Source organism: Aythya ferina, assembly GCF_964211825.1.
Source record: "Aythya ferina genome assembly, chromosome: 7".
Classification (NCBI taxonomy): domain Eukaryota; kingdom Metazoa; phylum Chordata; class Aves; order Anseriformes; family Anatidae; genus Aythya; species Aythya ferina.
In genome coordinates, this window is record NC_140302.1 from 12,775,062 (window position 1) to 12,790,549 (window position 15,488).

General features: G+C 40.5%; 1 protein-coding gene across 11 annotated transcripts in view; it reads right to left on the bottom strand.

Moving 5' to 3' along the window:
- The window catches only part of ZMIZ1 (zinc finger MIZ-type containing 1), a 352,041-nt gene that overhangs the window by 117,179 nt on the left and 219,374 nt on the right, over window positions 1–15,488 (bottom strand). For all 11 annotated transcript variants that reach the window (XM_084526374.1, XM_084526379.1, XM_084526380.1 and 8 more), the window contains one exon: window positions 14,168–14,273. In XM_084526374.1, the coding sequence (XP_084382500.1) occupies window positions 14,168–14,273 (106 nt within the window). The remainder of the gene's footprint in view (window positions 1–14,167; window positions 14,274–15,488) is intronic.

Consider the following 15,488-nt stretch of genomic DNA (forward strand, 5'->3'; position numbering starts at 1 on the left):
CACTGTGGGGTTTCCATATCCTCTGTACCAAGATAATGCAATGCACAGTGGGACACTACGCTGCATGGCAGTGCACCATTAATGGAGTGACTGTCAGGTGCCTCAGCTGTGCCAAGCAAATGGTACTGCCATAGATTTGTTGCGCATTTAGCATTAATTGTACTGGTAAGTATACTTCGAAACATATCAATCAGAAATCCCACGGATTTTGTGATTTTTCAGAAGCCTCACTTGCAATGGCGTGTGTGCAGAAAGATGGCTAGTCCTGCTGAAGTTCTGCTTTAAAAAGAACATTAGAAAAAGTTTTAAAAGATCCAGCCTCAAATTATACTGAAAGGAAAGCTGAACATTATAAGAAATCAGCTATTCATGTACTTTGAGAGTATGTATGGAGACAAAAGAACAGAATAAGAACAAACCAGTCAGATTATTGGAGCAATTTGGTTTAAGTGGCAGAACTAATACAATTCTTTTAAAGCGGTTCAATTTGTAAAGATAAGGTGATATTTTGGGGTTGAAGGAGATGTAAGGAAAAATTAGTTTATCTAGTAATTTTAGTTACCGGAGTATTACTTGCTTATTAACTTGCGTATGCCATAATGTGGACCACATTATTACCCGCTAAGTGCATAAAACTTCATCGTCCCATTCCCACTATCTTGGATATTGCATTACCAAATGATCAGGTTTCCCTATGCACATCTAGATTTTTCATCCTAAAATTTCTAATTTCACTTGCTCCTCTTCTAAATTCAGACTCTCTCACACTACTTCACATGCCAAGAATTCACCAGCTTTGTAGGCAGAGCAGGCAGACACTGTCCTTTTCCTCTGCTCTTATACTGTGACCTCTCCCTTCTTCATGCCCTATCTTTTTGCTGTCTTAGAAAAAGTAGTAGACCTATTTCAACTCTGTCATTGCTGCTGTTTCTGCTTTAAAAAAACTAAACGTATAAACACCTGCCAGAAGAATGGATGCTCTTTGATGTGCAGGACTGATGATTTTCAGTCTGGACACACTGAAAATACCATACTGTTTTTCACCATCCTATGCAGGCGGCAGTTGAGGCTTTCTCTCCAGAGAAAGGGAGATTTACAAGTTTCAGAAAAGGCATCACTAAGAAATAATGCTTCTAGACACAAAAACTTTAAAAGTAGTTTTAGCAATTTCAACTTTGCTACAGAGGACAGCTGTTTTGGCATTCATGAGCTTTTTCAAGCATAGCTTTGTATTTTCAATCTCTCTGTGACCTTTATAGCTTTATTGACCTCATGATAAGTAAAGAGTTTTGGACAGAGAGATGAAAGGCAGATAAAAACAGCACCTATGCAAATAAATATGACAATGGAACAATGATTCCTTAGGGACTTTTCCCCCTCTGTAGACTAAACGGCACCTGCAGATTAAATTGTTTCATGGGACTACACATGTAATAAATACCAGATTGCTCCAAGTCTTTGGTATGTTTTCAAATCACAGTCCAAATATATTTACTTCACAATAGATACACATACCTTCCAGATCCTCTGTTTACTTTTATTTTCTTATCTAAAAAGTTCCTCTCCAGAATCATCTGTATCTCACATGGACTGTCAGCCATGGGTCAGTATTAGCCTTCTGGAGACTTTGAAGAAGTCTCCTGAGAGGTCCTTACCACCTTTATCTATACTTTAAGATGATCTGGTTGATTAAATGTGGGGTCACCCTCTGTCAATTTGAAAACATAACCCTCCCCAGACTCTCAGTCTTCCACTCTGTGAGGGAAACCATACATTTGTCACTGATGCACTATTATGCGAATTCTACCAAACCAAGAAGAAAGGAGGAACACACAACATACTTTTAACTGCAGAAGTCTGGCAGTCTGTAGTGCTGGCTGAACCAGAAGGGATTGTGCCAAGGATAGACGATGTAGATAGGATTTCCTCTCTGTTTTTCTAACATCACCTTCAACGTCTCCTACTCCACACATTACAGGCAAAGAAAAATGCTGAAATGCCTATGCATACGTAGCTGCTCTCAAGGGATGCTGAAAACCACTTCGTCGTCCTCCAGAGGGGCTGGGTTCTGTTTAAAGCCCAACTCTTACCAAGGACTGTCCAGGAAGATTGGCTGCTGAACTGTGCCCAGCTGACTGCTTTGCTCAGACACATGATTTGGATTCTTATATTAGCAATAAATCCACTCAGTCTGAACTAAGTTTCAAGTTTGGCATGTGTCAGAGTTACTGTATAATCAATAACCAAAGAATCCCATTGAGCCTGCAACAGCAGTTTGATGATTCACCAAGTGTGCGTCACAGCCGGACGGACTTTGCTCCCAGACATGATTCTTACTTCACACCATGACTTGCTTTTCCTTTAGAGGCACCCAATGGTTCTGCAGGGGAGCTGATCTCACTTACACAACACAAACAGGCAACACAACACTTCTTTCCACCCCCATCAGGCAGATCAGCCCCTGGCTTCACCCAGCTGTTCGGATATACCCATGAGTAGCGCTGGGGCAGGAGCTCCTCGAGCTGTAGCTACTGTACCGTCCTGCCACCGCCTTGCCTGCAGAGCATCTGCCTTCTTCCTCTGGCACTGCAGGTTGCAGCCAATATTGGGGAAAAAAATGAAATTAACACAGAATTTGCTCCACTCAAAAACTGTGACTTTACATGTGCATTTTTTTCACACAATTAAGTGAAAACAGTCACCTCTATTTTTGGAAGAACTTTTGTTTCTTACTGCTGTTCTCAATGCTGCTGGACTGCAATGCCAGTCTAACCTTTCTGCAGCTTACAACGATGCTCATTGTAAGAACCTGATATTTATTTATCTAAACTGAGTAAAATTTTAAATCAGAATGTAAAAACAATTTCCTGTCCGATAAAGAATGTCAAAGGTCATAACAGAACGGAGAAAGTAAGTATACACAATTTTGGTTCTAATAAAAATCTACCCCAAGTCTTTGCTTTTGCTCTCAGGACAGGACAACAGTGATAACTCCAATTCCTTCTTCTTGTTGTTTTTTGGTTTTGAGTCAGAGTTACTGTAGTTACTGCTAATTATTTGAAACAAACACACTTGGCTGTACTAGTAGGAGACCTTTAAAGCACAGTCCCTTTCTGCGTGCAGTGGTATCTGGCTTTTCAAGGACCACTAGGACCACTCCAACATTCCCAGCGGGAGGCAGCAACTGCTATAAATTTCCAACAATTTACATCTCCCAATCTCATTTCAGACCAGCAGTGAGTCATTTTTCACACTGAGAACCTAGAGGTCTCTCTGGTTCTCTGTCTTAATTGAAATTGCTTCCGTAGTAAATACACTAAATAATTTCATTTGTTTTTCCTATGATGGAAAGACAATATCTTCCAGAGTGAGCAAGATTAATGTCATTTGGGCCTGACCAGACAATCATAGGGGAGACTATCACACAAGAAGCAAATACCCTGCTTTGTACGCAGATGTTCATTTTTCAATTTATATCCTCGGGAGCAGCCCCTGTTCATCCTTCTATTATTAAGTGAGTTCAAAGCCAAGTCAGTAATATTTGCTTTTAAAAATATTTAAATTTATGTTTCCTGTGAGAGCTCTCCTTAGAAGATGCACATTTTAAACCAGTTTGTGAACCCCAAAGTGAGAATCAGCATGCACGACTGCAGGTTGCAATCTACAAAGCCCTGAACAGGGCTCTGGGAAATGACAACACAGGCAGATAGGAGATATATAAAATCCCCTAACTTTTTCTGTCCACTAAAAATGAGTAACCCCAGCACACTTGGAATGCTGAAATTTCTCAAAGAAATAAGGAATATATTGAAGTTGGCTTAATCATTAGTTTGATCGCATTTTTCACAGAAGCTAAGTTTCTGCATGAAATACTAGTACTTGAAGTTTTGCTTTAAGTACAAAAGTGTGAGAGCGAACCTCTAAAATCAATCAGATAGAGAAGAAAAAAACTCATACATTTTTTGTGCACAAAAGAAATGCATATTCACAACAACAAAGCATAGGTACAACAGAGATACTTATTACATGGCCAGGTAAGACTTAAAGAGATTTGCTTATGACTGCATAATGTCCAGGTGCCTTCTCACTTGATAATTTTTTTCCTTCCACTACATTATGAAATGCTATGAGCCTGGTCCCCCACAACACCTGTGTCTACAGAGGCATCTTAGAGGACCAGAGACATGTTCACTACCACAAACTTGTTTCTTGGATTTTGATAAAAGCTTCAATTAAGTCACAGAAATATGATTCAGAACAACCAAGTTTCTAATTTCAGATCCCCACCATTTGGGTTGTATTACTGTTAAGCTACTGAACTTCATGACAATTTTTTTGAGTGACATCTCTTTTCTTCCATGTATTCCTTAAGTCAGGTGTTACTGGTAACTGCTACAAAACAAGAGTTAGTATCTACAGATATGTCAAGAATAGCTGAGGGAAAAAGTGGATTTATTAGGATATTGAAAAAGAAAGTTCACAATGAGAAATAAATACCCTTGCAATTTTAATCAGATAATCAAAAAAAAAGAGAATATTTACCTCAGCATCTGGAAAACCTGCAGATGAAACCCAATTTGACATTTTTTTAAACAATTAATTAAAAACTGAAATAAGTTGAGACAAAAAGAACCCATAAAATGGAACTGATCTAGAAGCTTTATCAAACATGAACATTCCAACCTTTATTGAATTGCTCAGAAAAAGAGCACATGTTGTAAGGAACAATACTGCATTTGTTTGGGGAATATATTATTTAATAATCACTCTTCAAATCCCTTTTCTGTTATTCCGTGGTCTTTCTCCTTGAATTCCCTCTCATGAAGAGGCACAAAGACTAATACAAATTAGAGCAATCTCAAACGATGAATCCTTATGATTTGTTGATTATTCTTACACTGATACTTAAATGAACACATTTTGTCACACAGAACTTATTTGAATACCTTGCTATCAGCATATTTTAACAGGTGTATTTGAACGTGAACATTACAAAGGATGAAACGCTAAAACACTTGTTCAGTAAGACTTCTCAGTACGGAAGTTTCTCTGTGTGAGGAGACACATTGCATACAATATCTTGTCTATTAACCAGCATGTTTCATAATAAAACTGTCATTTCTAGAAAATTAGGAGCAAGAACTCTTAAGAGCTGCCTGCGTGCTGCAGGCCAACCGGCAGGAATTAGGAACGGACCTGGAATTTTGACCCATGCAATGGCAATTTTATTTAGGGATAGAATTGGCTGACCTGGAGCCAGTTTGATGGTCTGATCTGTTCATACAGTTCTTGCTTTTGGTCATCCAGTCGACCAGCAGCACAAAGCTACCAGCACCCGTGGAAACTGCTGTTTTCATAGCTGGACTTCTCAGGAACTTCTCTGAATGCCTTCAAGACACATACCTGATAAAAGCCCTGGCAGGGAGGTACATTTGGATGCACTGCAGCTCAAAAAGGAACACACTCAGGACTGCTTGCTGTACACTGAGGAAAAGGTAAGTTTGCGAGGGTCAAATGCCATTCTGAAGACTTAGCTTTCTGCTTTCCTATGAATACACATATGTTTTCATAGCTGCCTTCCTTCGTACTTTGTGACTTAGCTCATGTTCAGAGGAACGGATGCATTACCCCAAACACCAAAAGATTCAAGATCAAAATTCACACAGAGACCAACCTCTAGTTTGTATATACTTATATGTATACATATGTATATTATATGTATACTTATATAACTGAATTATTCAGTTGCTCTGAGCACATATGGGGACCCTTCAGCAGAAGACAGAAAACATCAGTAGAAATCAACATAAATCTTCCATGGAGAATACCAGTTCCAATCCAAGTGAAAGCGTGTTGCGCTCACCAGGAAAAGATGCTTCTCAGGAGCCACACAATGAGCTAATTCACTATACACTTCAAATCCTCAGCAAAGTGAGCATTCAGGGGGACTTAGGAGCCTCATGAAAATCCCAAGCACAGAATAAGAAAACAACAGAGCTATCTTGTTGCTACAGTTGAGTCTCTGCAATTTTCCTAAGTGCTACAATAAAGGCGGTAGCACAAAAACATTCCAACCCAGTGACAGAGTTTTACTGCTACATCTCTCAAAAGTCAAAATTAGTACCATGGTAACAAGGACCTGCCAAATGGCAAAAAGAACAGACCAGATAAAGCACCTGATATTTTGGCTAGACAGAAAAAAGCGGCAGCAACTCAGTCATGCAACCTCATTTCTAAACACATGCACAACAGTGATTGCCAAAAATGAATTTCTATTCCAGCAAAATGATATCTGTTGCCAATCTATTGATAATGATGATCTGCCCTGAGTACGATAGTATTTCTTTGATATAGAATGGAGACCAAATCCATCAACAGCAGACACTTGAGAGGAAGGAAAAACCGAGCGGCTGAGTTTAAGTTCTAAGAGGGAGAGTATCTCTCATTCTGCAGGCTCTTCAGATGCTCCATTTTGAGATACTTGAGAACTGCTGCCGCGTGCCAAGCCAACCAGACAGAGGCTCGAGATACAGGGTATAATTTTCCAGACTGCAGCTCTTTTAGAGACCTGAGTTGCTCTGATTGAACTTACAGGTAAGACGGATTTGCAGAGTCTAGGATGTCTTCCGTGGGGTCCCCTTTTCTGCAGTCAGTGAAAATGGGGCTGTCACAGACTGCAGGCAAATTAATGCTGCTCACCACTTATCAATGCTAACTGAGCTTCCTTTTGGTCAAAGGGAGTTGCCAACTTGCACAATTCAGATATGGTATATATACTATAAATTTTCAGGAAAGAGAGTTGTGGTTGTAATACAGCTATGTCTTTCCAACTTATCTTCCAGACAGAATTATTTATCTCTATGATAACAAAACCTAAGTGTCCCAAGCTGTAACCATGGCTCCACCATACTAAGATATACACCTACAGGGGAAGAGGTATTCTCTGCCCTGCATAATATTGAGTTTAATTAAACCAGACAAATAAAAGTGGCTGGAAGGTGTATTATTATCCTTGCTTCAAAGCTACAGAAGTACAAAACAGACAGTGAAACAGTCAAGGGCACACAGTGAGAATTTGTGCTAAGAGCTGGGAAGTAAATCATAGAGTCATAGAATCATAGAATATCCTGAGTTGGAAGGGACCCTTAAGGATCATCAAGTCCAACTCTTGACACCGCACAGGTCTACCCAAAAGTTCAGACCATGTGACTAAGTGCACAGTCCAATCTCTTCTTAAATTCAGACAGGCTCGGTGCAGTGACCACTTCCCTGGGGACCCTGTTCCAGTGTGCAACCACCCTCTCTGTGAAGAACCCCCTCCTGACATCCTAAATTTCCCCTGCCTCAGCTTAACCCCGTTCCCGCGGGTCCTGTCACTAGTGTTAATGGAGAAAAGGTCTCCTGCCTCTCGACACCCCCTTACGAGGAAGTTGTAGACTGTGATGAGGTCTCCCCTCAGCCTCCTCTTCTCCAGGCTGAACAGGCCCAGTGACCTCAGCCGTTCCTCCTACATCTTCCCCTCCAGGCCTTTCACCATCTTCGTAGCCCTCCTCTGGACACTCTCCAACAGTTTCATGTCCTTTTTATACTGTGGTGCCCAGAACTGCACACAGTACTCGAGGTGAGGCCGCACCAGCGCAGAGTAGAGCGGGACAATCACCTCCCTTGACCTACTAGCGATGCCGTGCTTGATGCACCCCAGGACACGGTTGGCCCTCCTGGCTGCCAGGGCACACTGCTGGCTCATATTCAACTTGCTGTCTACCACGACCCCCAGATCCCTCTCTTCTAGGCTGCTCTCCAGCGTCTCATCGCCCAGTCTGTACATGCAGCCAGGGTTTCCCCGTCCCAGGTGCAGGACCCGGCACTTGCTCTTATTGAACTTCATGCGGTTGGTGATCACCCAGCTCTCCAACCTGTCCAGATCCCTCTGCAAGGCCTTTCCACCCTCATTCGAGTCCACAACTCCTCCAAGTTTGGTGTCATCAGCAAACTTGCTCAAAATACCCTCTATTCCTACATCCAGATCGTTTATAAAAATATTGAAAAGCACCGGCCCTAAAATGGAGCCTTGAGGGATCCCACTGGTGACCGCCCGCCAGCCTGACGCAGCCCCATTTACCATAACCCTTTGGGCCCTGCCCGTTAGCCAATTGCTCACCCATCGTATGATGTTTTTATTTAGCTGTATGATGGACATTTTGTCCAGTAGGATCCTATGGGAAACCGTGTCAAAAGCCTTGCTGAAGTCCAAAAAAATCACATCAGCTGGTTTCCCTTGGTCCACCATACGGGTGATCTTATCATAAAAGGAAATCAGGTTAGTTAGGCAGGACCTACCCTTCACAAACCCATGCTGGCTGGGACCAATGACTGCTTTGTCCCCCAGGTGCGCCTCAATAAGTTCGAGAACCAACTTCTCCATGATTTTACCAGGCACTGACGTGAGACTGACAGGCCTGTAATTGCTAGGGTCTTCTTTCTGACCCTTCTTGAAAATCGGCACAACATTTGCCAGCTTCCAGAGATCACCCAGAGATAAACCCAGAGATCACCTGAAATGTAGTCAGTTTCTGCATCAAAGGCAGTTTCAAAAGGTAACAGCTACAAGAAAGTGCTACCTTTATTCTAATGAAGAATGTCAAGTGGACAGTTTTAGGACAGTAATGCTAAGGGCCACTGGATAAGATAGCTGCACGGAAATGTAGCAAGAATTAGGGAATACATAAATAAAAGAGATTCTTATAACTCAGCTTCAAACTACATCAAGAACCCCATTATAAAGTTCCTTTCATATGTTTATTGAGTTTTGTTCTTTAAAAAAAGTTGTATTTTCCATGTTCCTTTCCTTTGCTCCCTCCCATTCCACTGTCATTCTAATGGAAAGCCTATTCCAAATCCAACTGCCAACCCAATTTTTCACAATTTCAGCAATTTATTCAATTTACACCTATATACTTTTGTGACAACACCATCTTGTAGCTTTACATTTCTTCTTTTACTAATCTCTTTATTTGTTAGCATTTACATACAACTCATAACCCTGCTCAGCTTTCATTTCATGAACACCCTCTTCTACTCTGCTCTCATAAAACTGCCTACATATTCTCATCACCCACTCTGCTAAATACAGATACAGTATTTGCATTTTGACTCCAGTCATAAGGGACCATTTCTGACTTGACTGAATTGCTGAAAATGTTGGGTGTGAGGCACGCGACTGACATTTCATATGCTATTTCTTTCCGAATGCGGGCACGTTGATCATTTGGTCCCTTCAAGCTGGAGGGATGCCACTGCCCTTGGCTGTAGCAATTTCCATTCTATACTTGCAATCCTTCCAGTTGCCTTGCCTCCACAGACAATATGAGCATTATTATTGGAAACTCAGGCAGAATGTTCACCTAGCTTTCTGGTCACACATATTCTAGAGATCATCCTTACTTTCTACCTTTTCCTTATTTGTATTGCACAGTCTTCTCTCTTTTTCTCTCACTTCTGTAAGTTTGATTTAATAATATGCCAAAATACACTTTGTTTCATCTATACCATTATTTCGAAACAAGACAGTCAAACATGCCAGATAACACACCCTAATCAGGACATACCTTCGTAGGTCTCACTCTCTTGCCTGGTGATGCTTTAACACAACCATTTGCCAGTACCCTCACACTGCAAATACCTTTCTTAACCCAGGGTCCATTTTACTCTCAACTTTGGTAGCAGGCCCACTAAGAACAGTCCTATTACTTCACAGTTACAGTACAATGATAAAAGCTAAACAAATAAACAAAGTTTAATGTAAAATCCTCCAATACCATGAAGTTTTCATTTATACTTCACATAAAATTAAGAGTATTAATAATTTTTCTCTTCAAATATGAAATCAAAGCACAGCCAGCAGAGCCTAAGGGACCAAAAAGAAGCCACTATCAAAAAGGGGTTGCTATCTCTGCTATCAAACAGCTAACACTTAGCTGCCCATCCAAGCTATCAGAGCATTTGTTTGCTGTAGCTTCTCAGTGATTGCTAAAGTACCTTTTCTGCACGGTTCTGCCCTCAGGCTCCTTTCTCCCTCTCTCTTTTACAGAGATACAGAACACTGTCTTTTTCTGACAAAGTTCCCTGTATGATCTCATCCTGTCATCCCCTTGTCTGGCCTCAGCTTGGCCCCCTGACAAAAGCAGAAGTAGCTACAAGAGCAATGAAGTTCAGTAGCTTGATAAAGTTTTTGATGTTGTTTTCTTGAATTTCAGCACAGAAAATTGTTCCCTTTCAGTTTTTTAACAAACACTGACTGGTGAATTCTGTTTTACTTAAATAATGGACCTTAAAATAAAGCTACCATATAACTTAAAATTTTGTACAGGAAGGGCAAAAGCAGAAGATACCATGCTCAGAACATGTTTAGATGCCCAAGCAGGCACTATTCTGAAAGAAAAGCTCAGGCAAAGGGCTAGAAAGCCAGGAATACGCAAACACCCATGCACTTGCATACTAAGCGCAACTGAGGTTGCTGTAGTTTGAAAGTAAATGAGCATGCAGCCAACCTGCTGTGCCATTCCCTATAGGTGTCACAACAAGGCAAAGGAATTTGCCTTGGAAGGTTTGGGGAGCAGCTGTCACCAAAAGAGAGACATGTATTTTTAAAGGCTTTGTCATTTGTCTTCAGGGTGGGAAGCGCTGTATTTGACCTCCTGCTGAGGCAGCAGCCCAGATGCAGCAGCATGGGCTAGAAGAATAAAAGGAGGCATCGCTATTATTTCAGGTACAAACACCAGAAAGCAGAGACAAAAGGCAAAGTCATTAAACCATCATTACTATTTAAAAGCACATATGACAACTTTTTAATATTTTTCATGCCACACAAGTCTCCAGCCTCAAGGCATTCTCTGAAACAATTCACATTAGCTAATTGTTGACTATCTCAATGGCCAGGTAAAACATGGCAGACAAAAAAAGCACAACATCAAATACTGTCTCAGCAACACTAGACTGTCCTGTTCTGTTTGGGAAACACTACAGAGCTGACAGCTCTTGGTCTGCTCCTGTGCCTGTGCCACCTGAGAAAGCTTCTGTCCCCCCTGCTGTCCATTTCCCCGCATCAGGTGTGCTCTGATCTGCCTTCTGCAGCTCGTGTCACCATTGCCTAACCTCTTCAGCTTATGTGAGGTGGGTTAGCAGGCAGCTACCACTACAGCTTTTTAAGCCAAGTGGCAGGAAACCAGGTGGTGCTGACTGCCCGAGCCAGAGGCGTGTGTTTGTGGGCCTGCTGGGCAGCCCTCTGGCTTCTGGCTCCAGCTCTGTTCCACCAGGGACAACCAAGACCACTGGGCACGGCCATAGGAACCCTAACTCTCACCTGGGCCCAGCAGAGAGAAACAGATGAACAGAAGGTGACCAGCGAACACTTAGCTGCCACTTTGGACCTGGGGTGACCCCCATGCTGTGCTGAGCAGAGCTGTGAAGCCCAAGAGCCACCACTGACAGGTCACTTGAGATGCCCCAGCCTCCAGGACATCAGTCAACAGGCCGTGTCCTAGAAGCACAGTGACACTAACAGGGAGTGGTCCTAAAAAGGGTTTGGTGCGAATATTTTCCCCAATGTTCACCTACTCTAATTTGGTTCAATTAGAAAAGTTTTTGTTTTTGTTTTTCCTCCTAGTATTTCAGTGCATCATAAACAATGCAACAAAGACTAGAAGTATTTCTGGAGCTACCCCGTTGGTAGCATTATAGCCCTACTTCGAAGAATGAATTCAAGCCATTGTAAATTCCCCTTAAGCCTGAAGTAAGGGAAAAACATTCTTAGTCATTAAAAATAATGCCATTTGGTATCTACATTAGAAAGTGACTGGAAGAAGTGTTGAAGGTGTCTTCAACAGATGTAACAAGGAAAAGAATGAGTTACTCAAATCCATATGCAAGAACCCTTGACAACTTAAGCAAATCGTGAAAGGCAGCTTTCAATGGTACGCACTGCTTAAAAAATAATAAAAAATAATAAAAATAATAAAAAATAAAAAACAATTTTAATGATAACTGAATAAGGGAGCAGATCCACTGTTGCTTTAGAAATCAGAAAATGTTAATATGTTCAGATGTTGAAATTAACACTTTCAGAAAAAAATATCAAGATAGTCTGAAACAATCTCACATTTGTAATCCTCACCTGTCAGTCTTTCAAGCTGCCCATTCAATGATGCAGCTCTCACAGGTCATATGTGAATGTGACACCCTTAGAGTAGGTGTTACATGTGACTTTTCACCAAAATGCATTATGGCGTGCCCCGAGTTTTGACTACTTAATACAGACAAAAAGAGCACTGCAAAACATGGTGTGGGCGGGCATGATGAAACCCCAGGAACAATTGGTGAAACAAGTATATACATGGTTAACCTAAGGTAGCTGTGAAACCTGATATGTAAGATCCCTGGAAATACATCATTTGTACATGCATCTGGGAAATAGGAAGGAAAGCAAATGACTGAAAAAGTTTTTAATACACTGAGAGGAGAGCTCGTGATTTCATTACAATTTTCCCAGTATTGTATCAATTAACAATGGAAAGATGTATGGATTACTAGAGTAATGAGTTAGACAAAAAAAAAAAGGCAGATATTCCACCCAAATAATTATTTGTACAAATGAAATACTGAAACTGAGCTTTTCTAGGAAATGACTGACCAACCAGTGGCTTTCAAGGCTATCCTCTCATGCCTGCTCCACACAAAAAGGATTTATAACATGAAAAGATCCAAAGACTGCTTTACGTCCACTAACACACTGATAGAGACCTCACACCTCAGAGACTCACACACACTCAGTAAGAACTTCCAAGAACAAAGGTATGACTACTTTTACTAGGTATATTTTCAAGGGAAAGAAAAGTCTCAGTTAATGCATTCCTAGCAAGAAATCCTCAAACAATCCTAAAAAAAAAAAAAAAAAAAAAAAAAAAAAAGAGCACGAGAGACGTGATAGCTAACTATTGGAGAAACTTGCTATAAATTCAGAAAAAGGGAGACTGTGAATGGTCAGCTGAAGGTTTTAATCTTCCACACAGCTTTCCCCCCAAAAAATTAGTTCATTGGACATTTAGTAAAATTAATAATCCCTTCTCATACAAAGGATTAATTAGTCCATTGAACATGTCATGATGTGAAAGCCACTTTTCACAAGAAACTGCTTAGAGCACTTAAAACAAAAGATAGCCACGAGTGAAAGCAGTTTGAGGCTGGTAAGGACCAAAAAGTTACATGAAAACAAATGCTACTAATGCTACGTAATCAGTTGACTATAAATTACTATTTTGGAAGAAGGTAACCTTTTCTAACATTCTAAGTAACTGGTATACAGTCCCAGTTTAACTAGAAAAGTTAACTGTTCCATTCCAGAGTGTAGATACCTCTCTTTTTTTCAAATCAGTACATGTTATGTAGACACTTATCAGCTACGGAAAGAACCAAAATTAAACTCTCCAGTTAAATAAAAAACCATGTGAGAAGCAGAGACTCCCAAGTGCATTTTATACTTTTAACAATACAGGAAAACAATAGCAATACATCGTAATCGTTGATGTCCTACCCTATCAGAGCACCATAACAGATAATTGCCATTAAAAAAAAAAAAAAAGAAAAAAACTGCTACTTAATATTATCTTAATAGCATTGTTACCTATTCTTGGCTTGAAATTCTATAGTGAATGAATATACCTACAAGAAACTGTGGTATTTCTTTGCACAGACATATACAGTCCAGGAACAAAAAAGTTTGGCAACATATTATTTCAGACACTTACAGAATGAACATAAAAGATATAGAAAGGCTGACATACAACAGAAAATCAATGGTTCACCGAGATGGAGGTGTCTGAGTATGCTCATTCCCTCCCTAATATTATTGAACATCAGTGTTTCTGGAACTTACACTTCATCTATAAGATCAAACAGGGATGTGAACAGCACTACTTGGGAAAAATGTTAATTCCCAAAGCCAATCATCCTCAGAACAGCATACCACTGAAATGCTAAAATCTGCAGCACTGTTACCACAGAACACTTGGTTGTTTTTTGTTTTTAAAAAAGCAATACAGTAGCAAGTAGTATTTATTCAGCATATAACAGTCCAAGAAATCACTGATATACCAAAAAAGGTTTTTCCTACCGGCTGATTTTGGAGTGAATTTGTCCCTGTTGGCTGCACATACTGCCAGTAGCCTGTATCCAAGATCCAAGTCAAATCCTTGCTGAGCTGCCACTCGACTAACCACCTGCAGAGGGAAATAAAGAAAGCTTCATTAAGGGTTACTTGAGCTCTTTGCAAAGTTACATTAACCTGCTTATCAGCACTAATGTTAGACAACTGAATCTGCTGTTGCAATATCCACAGCACAAACGTGATATGAGGCACAGCTCCCAGTGCAAGCACAGCAAAGAGAACACAAGAATCTCTTCTGGTGATCTCGTTATTTGACCATGTGCCAGAAGAATGGCCTGACAGTTCATCTGAAGTCGGAGGGAAAAAGCTTTTCCAGAAAATAGTGCAGGAGGACCATACGCAAAGATTATACAGAATAGATTTCACTATACTTGAGAATTTGCAAAGAAGAAATCTAAGTCTCTGTCCCTGGGTCACAAATAGTTCCTGGCCTTGCTCAGAAGAGCACTGCCCACATCCCCTAGGTTAAAATGCCCTTCTCCTCACTGATGTAGTGTTCTCCTCTGCTGTGATCAGTGTCACAGTTGCTGCATTTCAACAATACAGTATTGCGAAGCCCATTTACTACACTTCTAAAATAAATATGCCTGTGCCTATTTGACAAACACATAAATACGAAGAGAAGGTTGTTTTTTATTTTATTGCTCCTGAGAAATGGGAGCTGATCTAGAAGGAATCTAAATTTCTTGTAGGACTAGCTAAACTAGGCAAGTGAAGGACTGGGGTCAAGGATGAAAAGCAGTCAACTGTTTCTCCAAGCCAGCAACTCAGCTATCAGCCAACAATGCATCCTCACAAAAATTGGCGTAGTATAAACATAATACTGTGGTCATTCTGGGCAAACTATGCTACAGTTGTACACAGCAGAGCTTTTATATTACCTTCTGATTGCACAGGATGACTTCAGACTCAGAGGCATGGATAAAAACATTATTCTTAGCACTTCCATTATTCCTTTGCATTAAACCAGTGGTCAAAGAACTCCAAAGGAAACAAAACGCCATTTCCTTGGGTGAAGCAAAACAAAGTCCCAATCCTAAATAGCTTACAATACAACAAAATATCCTTTTTTCCATCCCTATTCTGAAGGCTTATTTCTAAATCAGTGATAGTGCAATTACCTGTGCCCAGCACTGACTTCCCAAAGAAGCAACAACATAAAACAGTCAGGAATCAAGATATGCGATAACCTACAGATCGTAAATAAATGCAGTATTCTGGCCTACCTATTGAACATTATTATTACATGAACTTTATTATTTTGAAC